Source organism: Mesoplodon densirostris, chromosome 17, assembly GCF_025265405.1.
Source record: "Mesoplodon densirostris isolate mMesDen1 chromosome 17, mMesDen1 primary haplotype, whole genome shotgun sequence".
Taxonomy (NCBI): domain Eukaryota; kingdom Metazoa; phylum Chordata; class Mammalia; order Artiodactyla; family Ziphiidae; genus Mesoplodon; species Mesoplodon densirostris.
The window spans coordinates 46468668-46486949 of NC_082677.1; the positions used below are offsets into that span (position 1 = coordinate 46468668).

The window sequence follows — 18282 nt, forward strand, 5'->3', positions numbered from 1 at the left end:
TTTTAAATTTATCACACCGCCCCTAGTTCTGCGCTAAAGAAAGTACATTTTGTATATTTAAAAACACACGCTCATTAAACAAAACTCTCCAAAACCCTAGCGCCCGCACCTAGCTGCCTTCTAGGTTTCAGCCTGTGAGTTTCAGGTCCTTGCACAACACCTAAGACCTGTAAAACTCTTTTTTCTCTCTAATCCTGGCAGAGAACAGTCCGTAGAGATCTCCCTCCACGTCTCCACCCGAATTCCCTCTCTTTCCCAGATTCCACCCGCTTCTTTCCTTCCTCCGCCCCCAGCTCCGCCAGCCCAATCTGTCAGAGAAGTTGTGTACAAACTGCGCGGCCGCCCTGCGCGCGAAGCTCGTGGCCCGAGAGGGGTGCGGTCCGCCCGGCGGAGGCGGAGCTCTGGGCAAGCTTCTCCTTTCTCATAGGCTAGTCGCTCCGGCCCGGCCGGCCTCGGGGCCTCGGGATTCGTCGAAGAGCTGCCAGTCTCGCCGCTGGGCCCCGCCCCTCCAGAGTTGGGTAAAATAGAGGCGGGCGTCAAGTGTCAGTAGTCGCGGGGCAGGTACGCGCACTAGCAGCTCGCTCGGGGACACCGGCGGTGGCGGGAGCGGGCTCCGGGGGAACGAGGGAGCGTGGTGGGGCGGGGCGAGAGAAAGTGGTCGCCCGGAGGACATCGGCGTTCACGCGAGGCGGAGCGGAAGAGTTTGGGTTTTCGTGCGCGCCTTCAAAAACCGCGCCTGCTGTGAGCTGAGGGGTCCGCCCGGAGCCTCCCCTCCTCCGCCCGCCGCCCCGCGCCGAGCTCGCCGGCCCGAGCCAGCGTGGGCGACGTGGGAAGCTCGCTCAACCCGCACTCCGTGCCCGGAGCCGACCCCCGAGTTCCCATGGCTACGCGGGTGCTGACCATGAGCGCCCGCCTGGGACCCATGCCCCAGCCGCCGGCCCCGCAGGACGAGCCCGTGTTCGCTCAGCTCAAGCCCGTGCTGGGCGCCGCGAACCCGGCCCGCGACGCGGCGCTCTTCCCTGGCGACGAGCTGAAGCATTCGCATCACCACCCGCAGGCGCAGCCCGCGCCGCCGCAGCCGGCGCCGCCGCCCGCCGCCGGCCCGAGACTGCCAGCCGAGGAGCTGGTCCAGGTAGGAAGAGCTGCTCCCTCCCTCCGCCTCCCTCCCGGGACTCGGGCGTGTCTCGCCGCTGCGACGCGCGGGCGACAGGGGCCGCTCCAGGCTGGGGCGCGCGTCGGGGCGCACCGCGGCCCGGGTCTGGGGGGCAGCCCCGCCCTGCCCTCCTGGCCGGGCACTCGCTTTTCGCCGGGAGAAGGTGGGGGTACCTGAAAGGGAGGGTCCAAAGGAAATGTGCCTTGGCAGCTCTGTCCGGGAAAGGTTAAGGAGGGAACTGGTGCTCACGCGCACCTTAGTTGTTTTTCTTCCACTCGGGGGATGAAACCTCGTACCTCACGCCCTACTTCGCTTCGATTCCGCGTGTCCTCTTAATCCCGCCTCCTGCCGCTGCCCCGGCCTTGGACTCCCCCCCTACCTACCCCCGTCCCACGCCGTCCCGGGTTCAGTGGAAACGCAGATCGGGGTGCTGGAGGGAGGCCCCTCGGGGTGCTAGTTTCATATCCCTTGGTGCAACCTGCTTTAGACGCTATCGTAGGGCTGCCTTTGAGAAACGGAAGTTGGAAAAGCTAAGGTGGTGTTGGAGCGCTTATTTTTCCTTAAAAAGAAAGACAAAGAAAGACCGGGGGTTGTTGGTTTCTACATGTGCATGTAAATTTCCTCCTGGAGCCTCGATGAAAACTGGCAGTTGGCTTTTACACTTGCCCGGCAGCAGAATTAGAGCAACCGCCTGTTTCTTTCGCCCACGCAGGGAGTCATATAGCCCAGAAAAAACTTCCCGGGACTTTTAGCCTGTCCCAAGGAAAAAAAAAAAAAAAATTGGAAACATACCCACATGCAAACAGCTGGAAGAGCTAAAATCAGAAACCACTAACCACCATGGGAGAGAAGTGCACGAAAGGGTTTAGTTCGGTTTATTTCAAGACGCCTCATTTAATAGCCCCTTGGTACACTGTGTATTTGCTACCCAGCTTCTGCTCCGGGGGGTCTGCGAGTGTCGCAGTGCTGTGAAAGGGCAGTGGCATTTGTCAGAGAAGTGACTTACAAGACCAGAGCGTTAATTTTTATTTTTAAATCGTGTCTGTGCGGGAGACACGGTCTATATCCACACCGAATGATTCGGGGTCTGATTTGAAACACTTGAAATTAAGTAGTAGCCAAAAATGACTATTATTCTCTGGTTAGGATGCCGCGGTTGATCGTTCTATGAGCATCTAGTTTGGGGTGTTTTGTGTGTGTTTGTGTTTTTTTTTTCTGTTGAAATTTCCTTTCAGTGTAAAAAATTGTAGAAGTTTATGTTATACCAGGAAAGACGATAGCTGGAAAAGACGGAGGAGACCAGTTACAAGCTGGGTTGTGTCCTAAAAAAAAAAAAAAAAAAAAAAAAATCACCATTTTAAAATGATTTGGTTATTTGTCAGTTTGCTGCTTAGAAGACACAAGAGGATAAGGATGACTGAGCTTTTTACAGAGTGAGGGGGAATGTAGCATTGGCCCACTGAGGAGCACACGATAAATCTTTGGCTGATGACTGTGCTGGCGACAGGCAGCCTCTCCCCACCCACGGGCCCCTTAGCACCACTCTACCAAGGGAATGGTTTTCCCCTAGGTAATTAAAGATCTGTTTTAGATAGGCATATGAGTAGGAACATTTCATTATCATATTAACCAATTACAGAATCTGCTGATTAAAATCAACATTTAGATCAAATGGTGAAGGGTGAAGTTGGTTTGTTCTTTCAGTGGATAGTATGTTTTGCTCAAGACATTGTATTTAAGTTTCCACTGAACTATAAAATGGAAAAGGCACTGAAATAGCCAAGGAATATGTTTTATATTAAATATTTTAGCAATATCTACCCAAGCAAAAAAAAAAAAAAAAGGAGAGAGAGAAACTTTGCAATATTATGGTTAAGGTTTGCTGGGTTTTTTTTTTCCTTTCTGTTTTAAACACTGAATTTACCTGTATGACATGAACGGAATCAAGGTAGTTTGGCCATATTACAATACTGTATTTCAGTTGCAAACTTAAATGTAATGGGGCAGGGAACCCTGCTTGTAAGTGAGTGATGATAAAGTATACTTTATTATTGCATCAGAAAGGAATATTTTTTCTGTTTGCTTCCTTTTTCTTCTTGGTTTGTCTCTTTCACTTTTTATCTGGGGTTGATTGGGGGCTATTTTACCAAATACTTGTTAAACACAGTTTCGTAAGTTTTTGGTGAACCATTTTGTTACACAATTGACAAACCTGATATGTTTATAAGCAACACTTAGGAGTTTGCCTTAGTACTTTTCATAAGGATTGCTGGGGGGAATTTTTAGTAAGCACAGTTTGTCCTTCCTGAGATGATGAATTGGGTGGATTATACATGTTTGTATCTCTTCTTTTTTAGACAAGATGTGAAATGGAGAAGTATCTGACACCTCAGCTTCCTCCAGTTTCTATAATTCCAGAGCACAAAAAGTATAGACGAGACAGTGCCTCAGTCGTAGACCAGTTCTTCACTGACAGTGAAGGGTTACCTTACAGTATCAACATGAACGTCTTCCTCCCCGACATCACTCACCTGAGAACTGGCCTCTACAAATCCCAGAGACCGTGCGTAACACACATCAAGACAGAACCTGTTACCATTTTCAGCCACCAGAGTGAAACGACAGCCCCTCCTCCGGCCCCGACCCAGGCCCTCCCTGAGTTCACCAGTATATTCAGCTCCCACCAGACCGCAGCTCCAGAGGTGAACAATATTTTCATCAAACAAGAACTTCCTACACCAGACCTTCATCTTTCTGTCCCTCCCCAGCAGGGCCACCTGTACCAGCTCCTGAATACACCGGATCTAGATATGCCCAGTTCTACAAACCAGACAGCAGTGATGGACACTCTTAATGTTTCAGTGTCGGCCGCCATGGCGGGTCTTAACACTCACACCTCTGCCGTCCCGCAGACTGCCATGAAGCAATTCCAGAGCATGCCCCCTTGCACATACCCCATGCCAAGTCAGTTTCTTTCCCAGCAGGCCACTTACTTCCCCCCGTCACCACCAAGCTCAGAGCCTGGAAGTCCAGATAGACAAGCAGAGATGCTCCAGAATTTAACCCCACCTCCGTCCTATGCTGCTACCATTGCTTCTAAACTGGCAATTCATAATCCAAATTTACCTGCCACCCTGCCAGTTGCTTCGCAAAACATCCAGCCTGTCAGATACAATAGAAGGAGTAACCCCGATTTGGAGAAACGACGCATCCACTACTGCGATTATCCGGGTATGTGATCCTACCTGGTTGAAGCATCGGTATGTGTATGTAGTGTGTGTTTGTGTGTGCCTTTTTACACGGGAGAGTAGTGCTTGACAATAAAAAAAAAAAATTCCCCTACTCTGTTCTTGTCGCATCCCGGTCTCTGTGCCTCACCCAAGTTTGTAACCGTTTAGTTACCTAGTGTTTATGTGATGTGTTAAAATATCTGGAATATTTGGGAAAAAAAGGTTAGTTTGGACTTTTTTCTCTTTAATATTATATACCTTAGAGTCTTGCTACATTTTCTTTGTTTACCGTAGCAATCTAAATTGGAGTTCTTAATTCTACATTAAGTACCCTGAAAAGGGATTATTACTTAAGTAAGGTAGGGGAAAATACGGGGTGGGACTGAAGAGTAGGTTGCTACAAGACAGAACTATCTACAGAATAGACTTCAGGTTTGATGCTGATAGCATGTGAACATATGCTCATTCTTGAATGAGATACGTGGCCCAAAATATAAATTGATGACGGTTATGAATATATCTACAAGTTGCTGGCATAAGCTAGTTTATGATTAATACAGGGTATAATTTATTATACATGATATGGCATGACATACTAAATGAAAAAACAAGAAATGTGGGAGTACAGAAAATTGCAGTCATCTTGGATAATGGTTTAACACTGTCAGCTCTAGAGCAATTAAAAACTTCTAAATCACTAAAGTATGTGTTACTAGTATAAAGCACCTACCGGTATAAGCACAGATTTCCCATGTGTAGCTTGGCTTGATTGCCTGCTCTCTTTCTGCTGAAGTGATACATAAAGCAAATCGCATTATACCTTTAATCAGGTAGTAGGGGAGTATGCTTTAAGACATCTCTTAAAATTGGAAGTTTCAAATACCTCCTTGCGTGAGAGATTTCTTCTTTAAAGCCAGATTTTAAACACCGAGTCATCAAATGTAAAGATTGCAAAAGGATCTCCAGAATGACACGCTGTTCTTCTCCTTTATTTTAGGCTGCACAAAAGTTTATACAAAATCTTCTCATTTAAAAGCTCATCTGAGGACTCATACTGGTATGTTAATTTTCTTGTTAATTCTGTGAGTTGTGTAAACAGTATTAAGTGGTATTCATCCTTTAAAAGCCAACACGTGGTTTGATCTCTTCTTTCTTCTGTCCACTTTTATTTTTTAATGGCCTACCTTTTCAGCACTGGCTTGGCTCAAAATTCAGTTCAGTGAAAAAGTTGGGTTCCAGGAAGGCTGACGTTCCCTCACTAAGGCCTTGCCCTGTCATCTCACATAGAATTAATTGCTCGCAAACATAAACAACGATGTTTACTAATGGATTTTAAAACTTTAATGGCACTGCTATTCCTATCTTGAAGGAGAAAATGTAACTCATTTTCTCCCTCCGCAGCAAATCAGTTGGCTTCTATAAAACTGTGTCAAACACTAAAACCTTTTCTGTTTAGCATGTAAAGCATAACTGCTGAATACATTATCTTTAGTTTCACCTTAACCTAAAATATCTGCGTTTAGCACGTTTTCCATGCTTGGTGAAAGGTAGGGTCGAAACTGCAGAGTATTAAAATCAGGCAAAACTGGGGTTGTGGTTTAAAAGTTACTCTACATCCTACCCCAGCCCGTAGTTTATACATCAGAGAGACTTTATCCTTATTCTAGCTTATATCTCATCCGTGTTTAACATGTTTAGCCCCTATAATTTTATGAATACATATCTTGTCAGATCTATACAATCATTTAAAAATGCTTTTTCATTTTAAAACTTTACATCAGAACTCATTTGAGGACGAAACTAGGTGGCAAGCTGTAAAAGCCTCCAAGTACCCAAAGTATTTGCAAATATATAGGTGGTTACTGTTCCGTGATTTTCTTAAAAGGATAGCCCTAAAGGGAGGAACCAATACAAACTGACGTGTTTTTTTTTTTCTCTCAGTAAATGCAGCTTTAACCTAAACTTCAGAGAATAAGTTTGCTAATAAAAGCAATGACCTAGCAAAATGTTTTATTCCATCATTGCTATGGAAACCAAAGTATTCAACAGTTCCCTTGAATGAGTTGTTGAATTAGTGTGAGGACTTGAATCTCCCCAGGCTGGATGTTACTATGGAAATTGAGTTTTGATAAATGAAACAGTTATCTCTTAACTGCTGCATTAAAAAGTAAAAGCCTTTGAACAAAGGTCAGTGCTGAGATAGAGCTCTAAGAGGAATATGGCTGCAGACATTTTGTATGCACGTTAGGAAGTATTGCTTGATATCGCAGTGATAAACACTACTTCTTCAAATCTGAATAGTGTTGGCGACAGTGTGGTAGATTCCTGGGCTTTCTGAGCAATTGCTTTGAAAGAAAAGACATCTCATGTATTTATCAGTGAAACCAATGGGTTAATTCAGCCCCAAGTTTTTAGATAGAGACAAATTGATTATGTAAAAGGAAAGATCCTACCTCAGCAGCCCAAAGTAGAAGTTATATTTATAGTTAAACGAACAGCCATTAAGCACATAAACTCAATCTGAAGTTTTCAGAATACATATGTCAAGGCCATGAAAACATTCCCTATAGAAATGCTAAACGATCCTTTATGTGTTACATATTAAGGAAACGTTGAAAATGTGTTTTTACTTGAATTTTGATTAAGGAGAAGAGGAAATAACTTCAAAACTTTTGAACGATTGTTTTATTTTCCTTTGAAAGTCCTTGAAACAGGAGATAGAAAGGAGAGAACACGTTTCTCCTGAGGTTAAAGTCTCCTAATAAAAGAGGAGGGCGATACTATATAACGATGTAATCAACTGCTTATTGCAGGGATGTAGTCAGAGCATATCTAAATGGCCTTGCAACCCCTGTCAGGGTTTAGTGCTCTGAATGCTTATACCTAGGATTCTGGAACTTGACCTGCTGGCAGAGAAATTTAATAGTGGGTTGTCTTAACAATGCTTGTACTTAAAAAAAGAAAAAACAACTAAAAAGATGTAGGCCTAGTTTGGGTCCCATGCATGGACTTTTTCACCAGATCATAAATGTGTGGCCATCGACATCTGATGAGTGAGACCCTGTAATCCAGTTTAATAAAGTTTTGTTTGATAGCCTTTCAGATGCCTTGGGGAGGGTTTGTAGCAGACTTGTTCATCTGGCTAAACCCGTTCTTGGGTAATCATAGAGCATTGAGGTTGTTTTCTCCTCATTTCTAGTTTCTAGACAATGCCTTTGAAAATTACCTGTGCTCTCTCATTGCATCCTCCCCACCCTGCCTGTTGTTTTTTAATGAATGTATCTGAAAGCCAGCGAAGTCTTTTTTTTTCTTCTTCCTTTAAAGGCCCAGGTATTTCTAAGTAACTGCTCTCATGTAATAGATTTTTGTTTTCTTTCTGTCTCCCACCCACCCCCTACCCACCTCCCCTGACAATTTGTTAGGGGACTTTAAAAACAATTTATATGGGAAGGTCGATCTTGTTTTTGATACCAAAAATAAAAAATGACTTTTGAAATGATTGCCATTTTGCAGGCAGAATGTGAAGGACCCTAGGATTTCTTTGGAATATAATTGTGATTGCTTTAAAATGTCAAGTTACCTTATGTTTTAAAAATGATTTGAGCAATTAAAACAGCCTATGCCTGAGTTCTATTTAATTGCATATTCTGGATTTTTAGGTTGCAAATGCTTCTTGACTTAAAAATTGAACATAAGGAAATAGTCCTTCCAAAACAAGACCCTTTAAAAAAAATTGGGGATGAAAGAAGAGTAGAAAATAATCAGTTTCTTGAACCAGAAGTCTCACAGCATTCAAGTTTTTCTAAGTTCATACACTTTGATTTCTTTATTCAGAAAGAATATGCAAATAATAAAAAGTTCTATATATGGGTAGACAAAATACCTGAAACGGATGTTTCCTCTATTCTAGGAAAAAAACTATTTCACTTAAAAACATACTATGTCTTTATATACATGTGATACCATACTTATAAGCCTATAAGGGTACCCTTAAACGTGTGTAGGGGTGTTTGTGTGTTATTTGTAGTGTGTGTATATACATGTCATGCCTCTGGTTAGAAATAATTACGGCTGCTTCTAGGCAACAGTGTCAAGAAGTGTATATTTCCAAATAAAATTATTTGCACTCTTAACAGCGTTTAAATTCGAACATTCTACTGAAATTTGTGTAAGCCTCGTGACGTGTACAAGGGGCTTTACCCATTGCCATCATTTGAAAGCTGCTCCCAAGCACCTTTTTAAAAAAGAGATTCACATACCATTCGGCCCTTACAAATCAAGGTGACTGTTAAACTGATTCATAAATCAAAAAGAATATTCTACTGCAACCAGCAGTATAGTTGTTTCTGCTCATACATCTTACTGTCTTTAATTTCGTAGTGAAGATTTTAAAAACTTCTGAGCACAGGCTTGGGGCCAAAATATAGGAAGAAGTTAAGACTATATATAACAAAGAAAAATTTGCAAGAAATTGAAAACATTTCTCATCATCTGATACTGGTTTCTTGGTATGCCTAAGAGTACCATAAGTTAAAATGCTGCTTTTACATTGAGCGTGGAAATTTCTTTGAAAATTGTGTTTACACATTAGTAAAAAAAAGTACTTACTTTCCAAAGAAAGAGTGCTGAAAAAGTAAATAGTGAACTCTGAATACAAATGTTTGAAATCTGAGTAGTTTTAGTCACATGTATGGCTGTGCACTGAACCCTAGAGTATATACTAAAGCAGTTGGGAAAAGAGGGTATGGTAACATTTTAAGGTCATTTGTCAGCTGTCCGGAGCCGGGCAGAAAACGAGCATTTGTGCAGAGTCTGAGCAGCACACGCACTGGGCTCCAGTATCCCTCAGACCCAGACTCTGCACGGGCTGCTACGTATGGACTAAATGACCCCAGAACGCCTTGCCATGGGTTGACAAGAAAAGGACCATTGGAAACACCCCACAAAATGAAATGGAAGCATAAATAACCTAACAACACAAAATGGACTGTGGGCGAAGCACTATCCTGTTAGAATCTCACAGTGAGCTGTATTTGGGATTCCTTGTTTAAGAAAGACTTTCACAGTAAGCCTTGGAAAGATTTTGAGCCCAAGCCTACTTGTAAGGGGACTAAATTCCTACGTTCTGCCTTACTTGCTCTGTAGAACACTTTCTTTTCTAATGACATTTATATTAAGATGTTACCATGTATACTTTAAAATACAGAATCTCTGCTAGAGATTTATTGCTAAGCACTGATTTTAGTTTCAGTTTGGGTACTAAAAAATCCTTAGGTATAAATTCCTGTCTAGTTCCTTGCTCTACACTTATTATCCATTAAATATATTAGGTATGGATTTTTATTTTAAAATACTGACCATGTTGATAATAAAGGTATTTTGATCTGTAGCACTTCCCCACAAATAGAAAACATTCATAATGTTCTGAGCATGAGTTACTCCTTTTGTGGAACTGTGGGAAGTGGTAAAACACTTAAAAAATATAGGAAGGACTTCATTTCCTTAGAAAATGATTTAGAGCTAAAATCAGTATATGATTGTATATATGGCCTTAGTGGAGATCATGCAGTTTGGATCTAGAGATCAATATTGGTTAAATGTGTAACCTGTGTTATCTGTAGAGGTGAAGAAGTTTTGCAGGATGAGATTATTTAGTACTCAGTAATTTTTTTTGAGTCTATATTTGAAAACTATGCAGGAAAAAGTATCACATTTAGCCTGTGTTATATGTTACTAGTTAAACATTCTTAAATTATTTTTGTTTGCAGCTTTGAAATTTATTTTCTATATTGACAATTTCAAGTTAATGTAAAAAAAAAATAGTGGCTTAAAGAGATTCTCTGGTTCAGACCCCTGGAAAGGTATTTATGAGCGTGAAAGCTTAGAAACAATTTCTTTTTAATGACTCACTGGGAAGATTAAACTTTGCTTCTGGGACTTGTTCTTTCATCTGAAAAACATTTACATAGAAAATTGATTAAACATTGTTTTGAGATGATAAAGCTTATGGAAGGTTAAGAAGTATAATTTGATTAAGTCAACATTTTTGACTGATCTTGTGGAGGATCCAAAGAGAATCTCTTCTTCCTTTTGTTTTTATAAATTGGTGGGAGAAGGTGGTTCATAGATGGATTAAGTAGAATTGCTGAAGTTGAGACAGAAACAGTTAGCTGTGAAGGTAGTGAGACTGTAGTTTTTTTTAAAAGTAATGGTTTAATCACCAAAGGTTTTTACTTTGGCAGATATTTTTAGTTCTATAGAATGTAATAGTTGTTGACTTGATGGAGCTACATCTTTTCAGGTGAAAGATTAGAAACAAAGTAATGTCCTACTTCAGTAAGTGTCTCTGTAGCAGCATTCCTCTTCTGTCAGCCTGTATTATTTATATTCAAGGATCTTTAACAACTCTGATTAAGGGTGAGTTACTGTTGTAGAAGTACACCATAGGTAGCTTTCATTAAAAAACATCGGGGCAAAAGAAAATACTTTTGACTACTTTATAAATATAAACCTTTAAGAGTTGGGAAGAATCTGCAGGTCAAGGTAACCACGTGAAGTGCAAATTAAAGGAAAGGGTATCTAGTACTCATTCAGTGCTAGAAAAATGAAAACAGAATTTTTCTAGCTTGGTTAAGAAGGAGAAGGTAAAATATTTCACCAAGACTTTGCTTTTTTTAAAAAAAAAATTCGGTTTGGGCTCTTATTACAAGAAGGTGAATCCGAATGTTGTCTTTTTGTCAGGAGGCACAGGAATTAGTATTTCATTAACACTATCAATGATAGAGGATGTTTTTGTCCAGAACCCTTAGGAGAAGTAGCAGAGAGGAGCTTAGGTGCCTAGGGATTGGTGCTGCTGGGGTAGAGATATCCTGTCACCCAGGATATCACGCCCACCCCTGTCCGCTTCAGGTGTGGCAGTTCCCTGGCTGCCTTTGGCCAGCACTAGGGGCTCCACAACTGCTTGGTTTTCATCAAATCCTATCCAATTCTGGAAAAGAAAGCTCGTTTACATAGTTGATTTATCCTTGGACAACTTCAGGATGGATAATCAACTGATTCTGAACATGTCCTTCTGAAGAGGCTCTCGCCTAAATGTACCTTTAGTCAGATTACACTCAGTGGTCCTCAGCAAAACAGAGCCAGGCAAAGCCCTGCTGCAGGTGGGTTTGTAGAAAAAAAAAGACACAATATGGTGGCCTCACATAGATGCTTTCCTGTCTCTTACACCTTCCCTCCTTTTCCTGAATGAAAATTCCCAAGTTGGTCAGCCTTGGGCCAAACGTGATTAACCAGAGGTGCATGAGAAGTGAGGCAATAGAAGACAGTCTCTGCCTTTGAGGAACTTTCACGGCTAGTTAAAGGAGGCAAAATACAGCTATTTGAAGCCTTCATTCAGCAGTATCTGTGCCAGTGTAAATCAGTCATTTAAATCACATTTAAGTGATGATGGGGATATAGAGAAGTGGAATGATTTCTCTTGGACTTCTCAGAGGTTTTCTAGAAGGAATCATGTGAGTCCGATTTTAAAGATACACACACAGGGAGAAAGAAGGGAATGTCTTAATATATCCTTTTAATTAGCCTCCTTAAAGTGAGTACATTATTGACAGGGATACTATATCTAGTAAACATTAGGTGCATTTTGCAAATACTGGTAATACAGATCTTTGAAATGAACTGCCTACCCTTCTGTTGCCAGGTGTAGGAGATGTTCTGCAATGACCTTTAATAAAAAGATTTTTAATGGAAAATTACTGACATAGATATATAGAAATATGAATTAATGAGCCCAAATCGGTCTCTTGCTTTATCTGTTTTTTAAGATACCTAACATTTCCCTATGAGTTTATTTAATCTTGGATTAAAGCTTCTTTTTTTAATCCTTTTATTAGAATGTATACTGTTTCAGCTCTAAATTCCTTAAGTTGCTAATGATGGGAAAAGATCTAATTATTCTTGAATTGCATGAAAATATTTTCCACCTGAAATAAGAGCTCATTTTGAGCATCAAGGACTGAAATTCTAAGAATTAAGCTTAAGTATTGACTATTGAAATAATTTTATTCCACTTTAACAGTCAGAATAGAATATGGATGTTAAGCTCCTTGAGGCCAGAGACCAAGTCTTATTCATTGTGTTTTGCAAGTCGCTTGGTACAGGTTACACTCATCAGTACAGGTTATACTCTCCTTTACTAAACAGTGACTTTAATTTTGATGATTTGGGGCCTCTATATCAAATATAATTGATTGGATTTATTTTTTAGCCATCAGGAAGGAAACCAGGTACGCAAATTTGCTGTAACAAAGAAGTTACCTAAAATAACTACTGTAAGATAAATATTGCCATCTGTGATATTTTTCTTTTGTTAGAAGAACCTGTGTAGAACATTCTAGGGAAAGGCCTTGTTGTGAGTCTATTGGGTATGTTCAGCAGAGCAGAGAAACTTTTCCCATTCTATTGTGGTGGATTCAAAAGTCATGTCTTAATCTATTCAACAGAAGAAAAAACATCTCTAAAGACTTTTCAAATACTTTACAGACATGTTCTGCTAACCCACTGAAGTTCCTTTAGCCTGGGGTAAAAGAGAGCCATCATTAGGTGATATTTGGGGATTGTCAGTCCCAGCATAGAACAGCTCTCAGGACTCCACAGGTCCTGAAAAGCAGGTCTCCGCCCAGCGAGGGATGGCTCGGTCGGGGTGTGTCCTGGGCTTCAGACCATCTGGGATTTCAGGCCTGCTCTCGGTCCGTTAAGCTAGTCATTAACTGACCTTCACAAGTGGCTTCAGAATCTTTAAATAGAGGTGCACAATATCTTTGTGTTCCTGAAATCATTCATATAGAGCGTGTATTAGTGTTTGCTCATGGAGGATGCAGGCAGGACACTGAGGAAAAGTGGCGGCCGGGCTCCTGAGCGAGGAGCTCATCATTTTGCTTCTAGCTCCTGGAGGTGTTGTGAGGATAAATGAGACACAAGTACCGGAGTTGGGAGTGTGTGCTCAGTGTCTGCTTCTGCCTGCTCCCTTCTTCTACTGGTGATGTTTTTGCTTAACACTAATTGACTTAATCAGTATGGACCCATATGTATGTGTAACCTTAATTTTTTAAAAGATCAGGGATTTCTAGTAAAATAGTCCTAGTAATTTTAAAAGAGAATGAGAAAGTACATACTTTATTTGAGATGACTGAAGCTCGTTTTACATGCTGTACAAATTTGTCACTTTTTTTTTTCTTTTTGCCTTTGGAAAGTTTCACATTAACAGCATGAGAACTTGAAAATACAGTTGATGTTGAAAGAGCTTAACTAAATATTTTAAATTGGTGGTATTGGAAAGAGATTCTGTAAAAATCCAATTAAACTTTTGAAAGCTCTATCTTGTTGAAATAACTTAAAGGAAGTTAGTTTGGTTTCCCAGAAGTACTATGCATAGTGTTTCTGGCTGAGGAAGAAAGGCCTGAATCTGCTATTTGGCCAGAAATTGGGTACCAGTTTCCTCTACAATGTTTTACTTGAGCCTTGTTGACACTTGAACAAATCCCGTAGAAACTGCCTCAAGTGGGGAATAGTTGTCCTTGCTTTTATGGTGAAGCCCTGGCCCCATAACTAACGTCCAGACAGTGGTAGTATTCTTGGCTGAATAATCTATAGATACATATAAATTGAGAGCAAAACCCCAAATGTTTTAGGAATTTTCTTGGCTACCGTTTTTCAACCAATCAGTAAAGTAAACTTTTAAAACTACTGATGCAGTTTATTGCTTCCTAGCCAGTAAAAATAGTGAACAAAAAGAGTCTAGTGTCCCTTGTTTCTTAAATAAACTCTGAAAATTCAGTTCTCTTGCCATTTAATTATTCAATTCAAAAGACTAGAATGACTTCTTTTAAAATTGGGGCACTTTAGGAATTTTTTTCCTTGCCTCAGACATCAGAAATAACTTTCTCTTCCCATTAAATGACAGTAAAGTATTAAACCAACATGTTTGTTTTTGTGATTTATTTTTCACGGGGAACAAAAACAAACACTTGTGTGCAAAAGGTGAATTTTTTCTGTTTGATTTACATCGACAAGAGTGATAGCTACATTTCCAACTGGCCTTAAGACGTTTCTATGTACTAAACAGATTACATGTGAATATAAGTGAAAGAAAAGTGGTTTATTTCTTGTTACTCAAAAGGTTTAAGTATATTAGCTTAAATTCTTTGAATTTACTCTGAGGGGAAAAAAACACTTCAGGTATTGAGGTGTGCATTTTTTTAAATGGAGCGGTAGGAACCTAAAAGGGACTTAAAAACACACAAAATATCTGTGTCTTGGCTCAGAGGCCGAGGAGAGGAGAGGCGAAGAAGGGTGGCTAAGGGGTGCACACCACAGGCGTTGAAAGAAATCTTCTGGGAAGTAACTGGTGCAGAATTCAGAGGGCTGCTCTGGCCCTTCCATCTTTGTCCTTAATGGGATTTTGTTCAGGAGTCAAGAGTGGTTATCAGGACAGCAAAACATGTTAACCACAAGCTGTGGAAATCTCCGTTTATGTGAACGATGTCTTTTAAAATTTGGACTCAGTTGAGTAATCTTACAACTTCCTGAATATGATCCTGCTAAATCAGGCAGAAAGGTACTTGGATTTCATCGTGGTACTAAGTAACCAGCGTTCAAAGCACCTCTTCCCTTGCAGAGGAAAACGTTTTAAGGAATTTAGGAGTTTGGCTATTCAGCGTTTTAAAATGCTATCCACATAAAACTCAGCAATAAGCCAGCAGTACTTTAATATGCAGATTGACTTCACAAACTCATGGAAAATTAAAACAAAATAAAGCAAAAATATAGGAACTACTAGTGAATGCTCAGTGAGAAGTTTTTAGGTTTGGGGATTTATTTAGAGGAATACATGATCTTAATTAAATAGGATTAATTCTAAAACTGGGAGTTACGACTGCCTTATAAATAGCAAGTAGTTTTTTTTTTTTTCCAAAGGTGGCATTAATTTTATTTGTATATCAAAAGTATGCGGTGATGCAGGGCAATTGCATGAAGTCAGAAGCTGGTCTGGAGTGAAGGATAGCAAAGGCTTTGACGGACCATCCGGGAGTTTCTTCGGGCGCCACTGTAGGCAGAATCCTTTAGGGCTGCCAATATTGAGTAGTTTGGAAAGATTAGCAACCAGCAAACTTTAGACAACATTAAGAATAATACAGATTGCAGGGGGTAGGGCAGCGGCTCAGATATCAATTCACTATTTACGTGAAGAGAGCTGTGAAAGAACAGGAAGATTGAATTAGAGGCTTTTCTATGTTACACATACAAGCTCCACGAGGTCAGGCATTTTTGTTTTATCCTAAGCATTCAGGACGGTGCCTGGCATATAATACGCATTTGGCACGTCGTTGATGGAGTGAATTTTGCTTTTTGGCGCACTGCATTGCAGAGGAAAATTAAATGCATTTATCAGCAAATGTTAGAACTATTATGGCTGTTTCAGGACCCTTCACCAAAGTGAAGTTACCAGTACCAGACTTTCTGATCTGGCTGAGGAATTATGAAATAGCAAATGCATAAAGCTTCAGCACCATTCAACTTTACTCTTTTTCTAGCTTTGTTTTGCTTCAGTCTGAAAAATGGGAAGGTGTGTATGTATGCATACTGGAGTGAATTTCAAAGAGCCAGTGCCCAGTAGTCCATTTTGGAAAGCCATGTGTTCAAGCAAACTGGCTTACGTGCTGGATGTTTCAGTGTGGCTAATTCAGAAACTTTTAGGACCACTTTGTTGAAGTAAAGGATCTCAGTTGTGGTCCATTAAGTTTATAGTGTTGGCGAACAGAATACTTTTTCTGTCTGTAATTAAGTGCTCCTCCGCAAAACAGTGACTCTCTGCGCTAGATGACTCGAGGGGTTTTTAGTTCATCAGGGAATTCGCACACTTCCCTCCTCGGAGCATGAGTTTGAGAGAAACGCCTTAGCAGGCAGTACTGCCCGTGTCCGTGTTCCGAGTCACCCCTTCACCTCCTCCTCTTGGTCCCTTGGCGCAGGTGAGAAGCCGTACAAGTGCACCTGGGAAGGCTGCGACTGGAGGTTCGCGCGCTCGGACGAGCTGACCCGGCACTACCGCAAGCACACGGGGGCCAAGCCCTTCCAGTGCGGCGTGTGCAACCGCAGCTTCTCCCGCTCGGACCACCTGGCCCTGCACATGAAGAGGCACCAGAACTGAGCCGCCGCCGCCGCCGCCGCCGCCCGCGTATCGCCTGCCGCCGCTCCTCCGCTCGCTTGGCAAAATTCTAAACTACAAACTTAACTATATAAAGATGCAAACGAAAACAAAAGACTGGAAATGTATATTTTGTATATTTGAGAAAACAGGGAATACATTGTGTTAATACCAAAGTGTTTGGTCCTTTTCAGAATCTGGAATGCTTGCTGTAACCTGGCTTCACCCAGGCAGATGCCAATCATCTCAGACAGGCAGCCTCATCTCAGTGCGGATCGGGGGTGCAGGGTGTGTTTGCAGTGTTCTTCCCAAAGCACCACCGTTTAATGTGACAGTGTTTAGTAAACAAGTCAGTTGGCAGGCACAGGAAGTCGGCTGGATTGTGTGTCAAGATTTTACTTGACATGAGAGGAGTTTTTTTCAATACTAGGTAATTCTCTAGAGGTGCGCAGCATACCTGGCAATTCCAAATAGCCATTGAACAAATGTGTTTTTTTTTGTTTTTTTTTTAAATATGAGTTGCCTATATTTGCTCTTCGAAATTTTGTAAATATGCAAATCAGCTTTATAGGTTTATTACACGTTTTCTAAGATTCTTTTGGGGAAAAATCATAAATAATTCTTTTGAAAATAACCATGAATACATTGACAGTTAGAACCTGTGGTAAGATACCTTTTAAAACCTTACCAAATTCATTTCTCTAGGGGGAAGAAATAATAATCATTCAAATGAACTTCAAAAGCAGATTTCATGCACTGATTAAGATCAGATTGTTTATTTTCAATATGAGCGACATTTTGTATGAATGGTGAACTCAAGAGCTAAAAGACAGTTAACAATATTCAAAAATTAAACCTCTTACAATAAGCTGAAGAGTATCATTTTTTAAAAAGACGGACTTACGTAGTTTTCACATGGCAATGTTGAGTTTATGATGTAGTTTTCATATATGGAAACATGGAATTTATGATGCAGGTTTCATATATCGAGATGTTTGCTCGTGCAGTACAGTTGGTTAAATGCCAGTTTATGTCGACTTTGCATGTAATATACAGTGAGACACAGTAATTTTACCTAAATTACAGTGCAGTTTAGTTAATCTATTGTTAATACTGACTCAGTGTCTGCCTTTAATTATAAATGACATGTTGAAAACTTAAGGAAGTAAGTGCTACACATATGCAATATAAAATAGTAACGTGACACTGATGCTGTCAACCAAAGGGCAGAATGAATAAGCAAAATGCCAAAAGCGGTCTTAATTGAAATGAAAATTTAATTTTGTTTTTAAAATATTGTTTATCTTTATTTATTTTGTGGTAATATAGTAAATTTTTTAGAAAATTTTCATAACTTGATAAATTATAGTTTTGTTTGTTAGAAAAGTTGCTCTTAAAAACGTGTAAATAGATGACAAACGGTGTAAATATTTTGTAAGAGGCTTCAAAATGTTTATACGTGGAAACATACCTACATGAAAAGCGTAAGTTGGTTGCTGTTTTGCTTCTTTTTCCCTCTTATTTTTGTATTGTGGTCATTTCCTATGCAAATAATGGAGCAAACAGCTGTATAGTTGTAGAATTTTTTGAGAGAATGAGATGTTTATATATATAAATGACAAATTTTTTTGGAAAATAAAAAGTGCCTAAAAGATTCACGTTGTGCCTTCCTTCTTCCCCTAGCATAGCAAAAACAG

General features: G+C 40.5%; 1 protein-coding gene across 1 annotated transcript; it reads left to right on the forward strand.

Moving 5' to 3' along the window:
* Nucleotides 1-569: 569 nt before the first annotated feature.
* KLF5 (KLF transcription factor 5) lies at nt 570-18242 on the forward strand. The gene is made up of 4 exons (XM_060080199.1): nt 570-1132; nt 3511-4384; nt 5381-5440; nt 16410-18242. The coding sequence occupies exons 1-4, from the start codon at nt 881-883 to the stop codon at nt 16586-16588; spliced, it is 1365 nt and encodes a 454-aa protein (XP_059936182.1). The 5' UTR covers nt 570-880; the 3' UTR covers nt 16589-18242.
* The last annotated feature ends 40 nt before the right edge of the window (nt 18243-18282 follow it).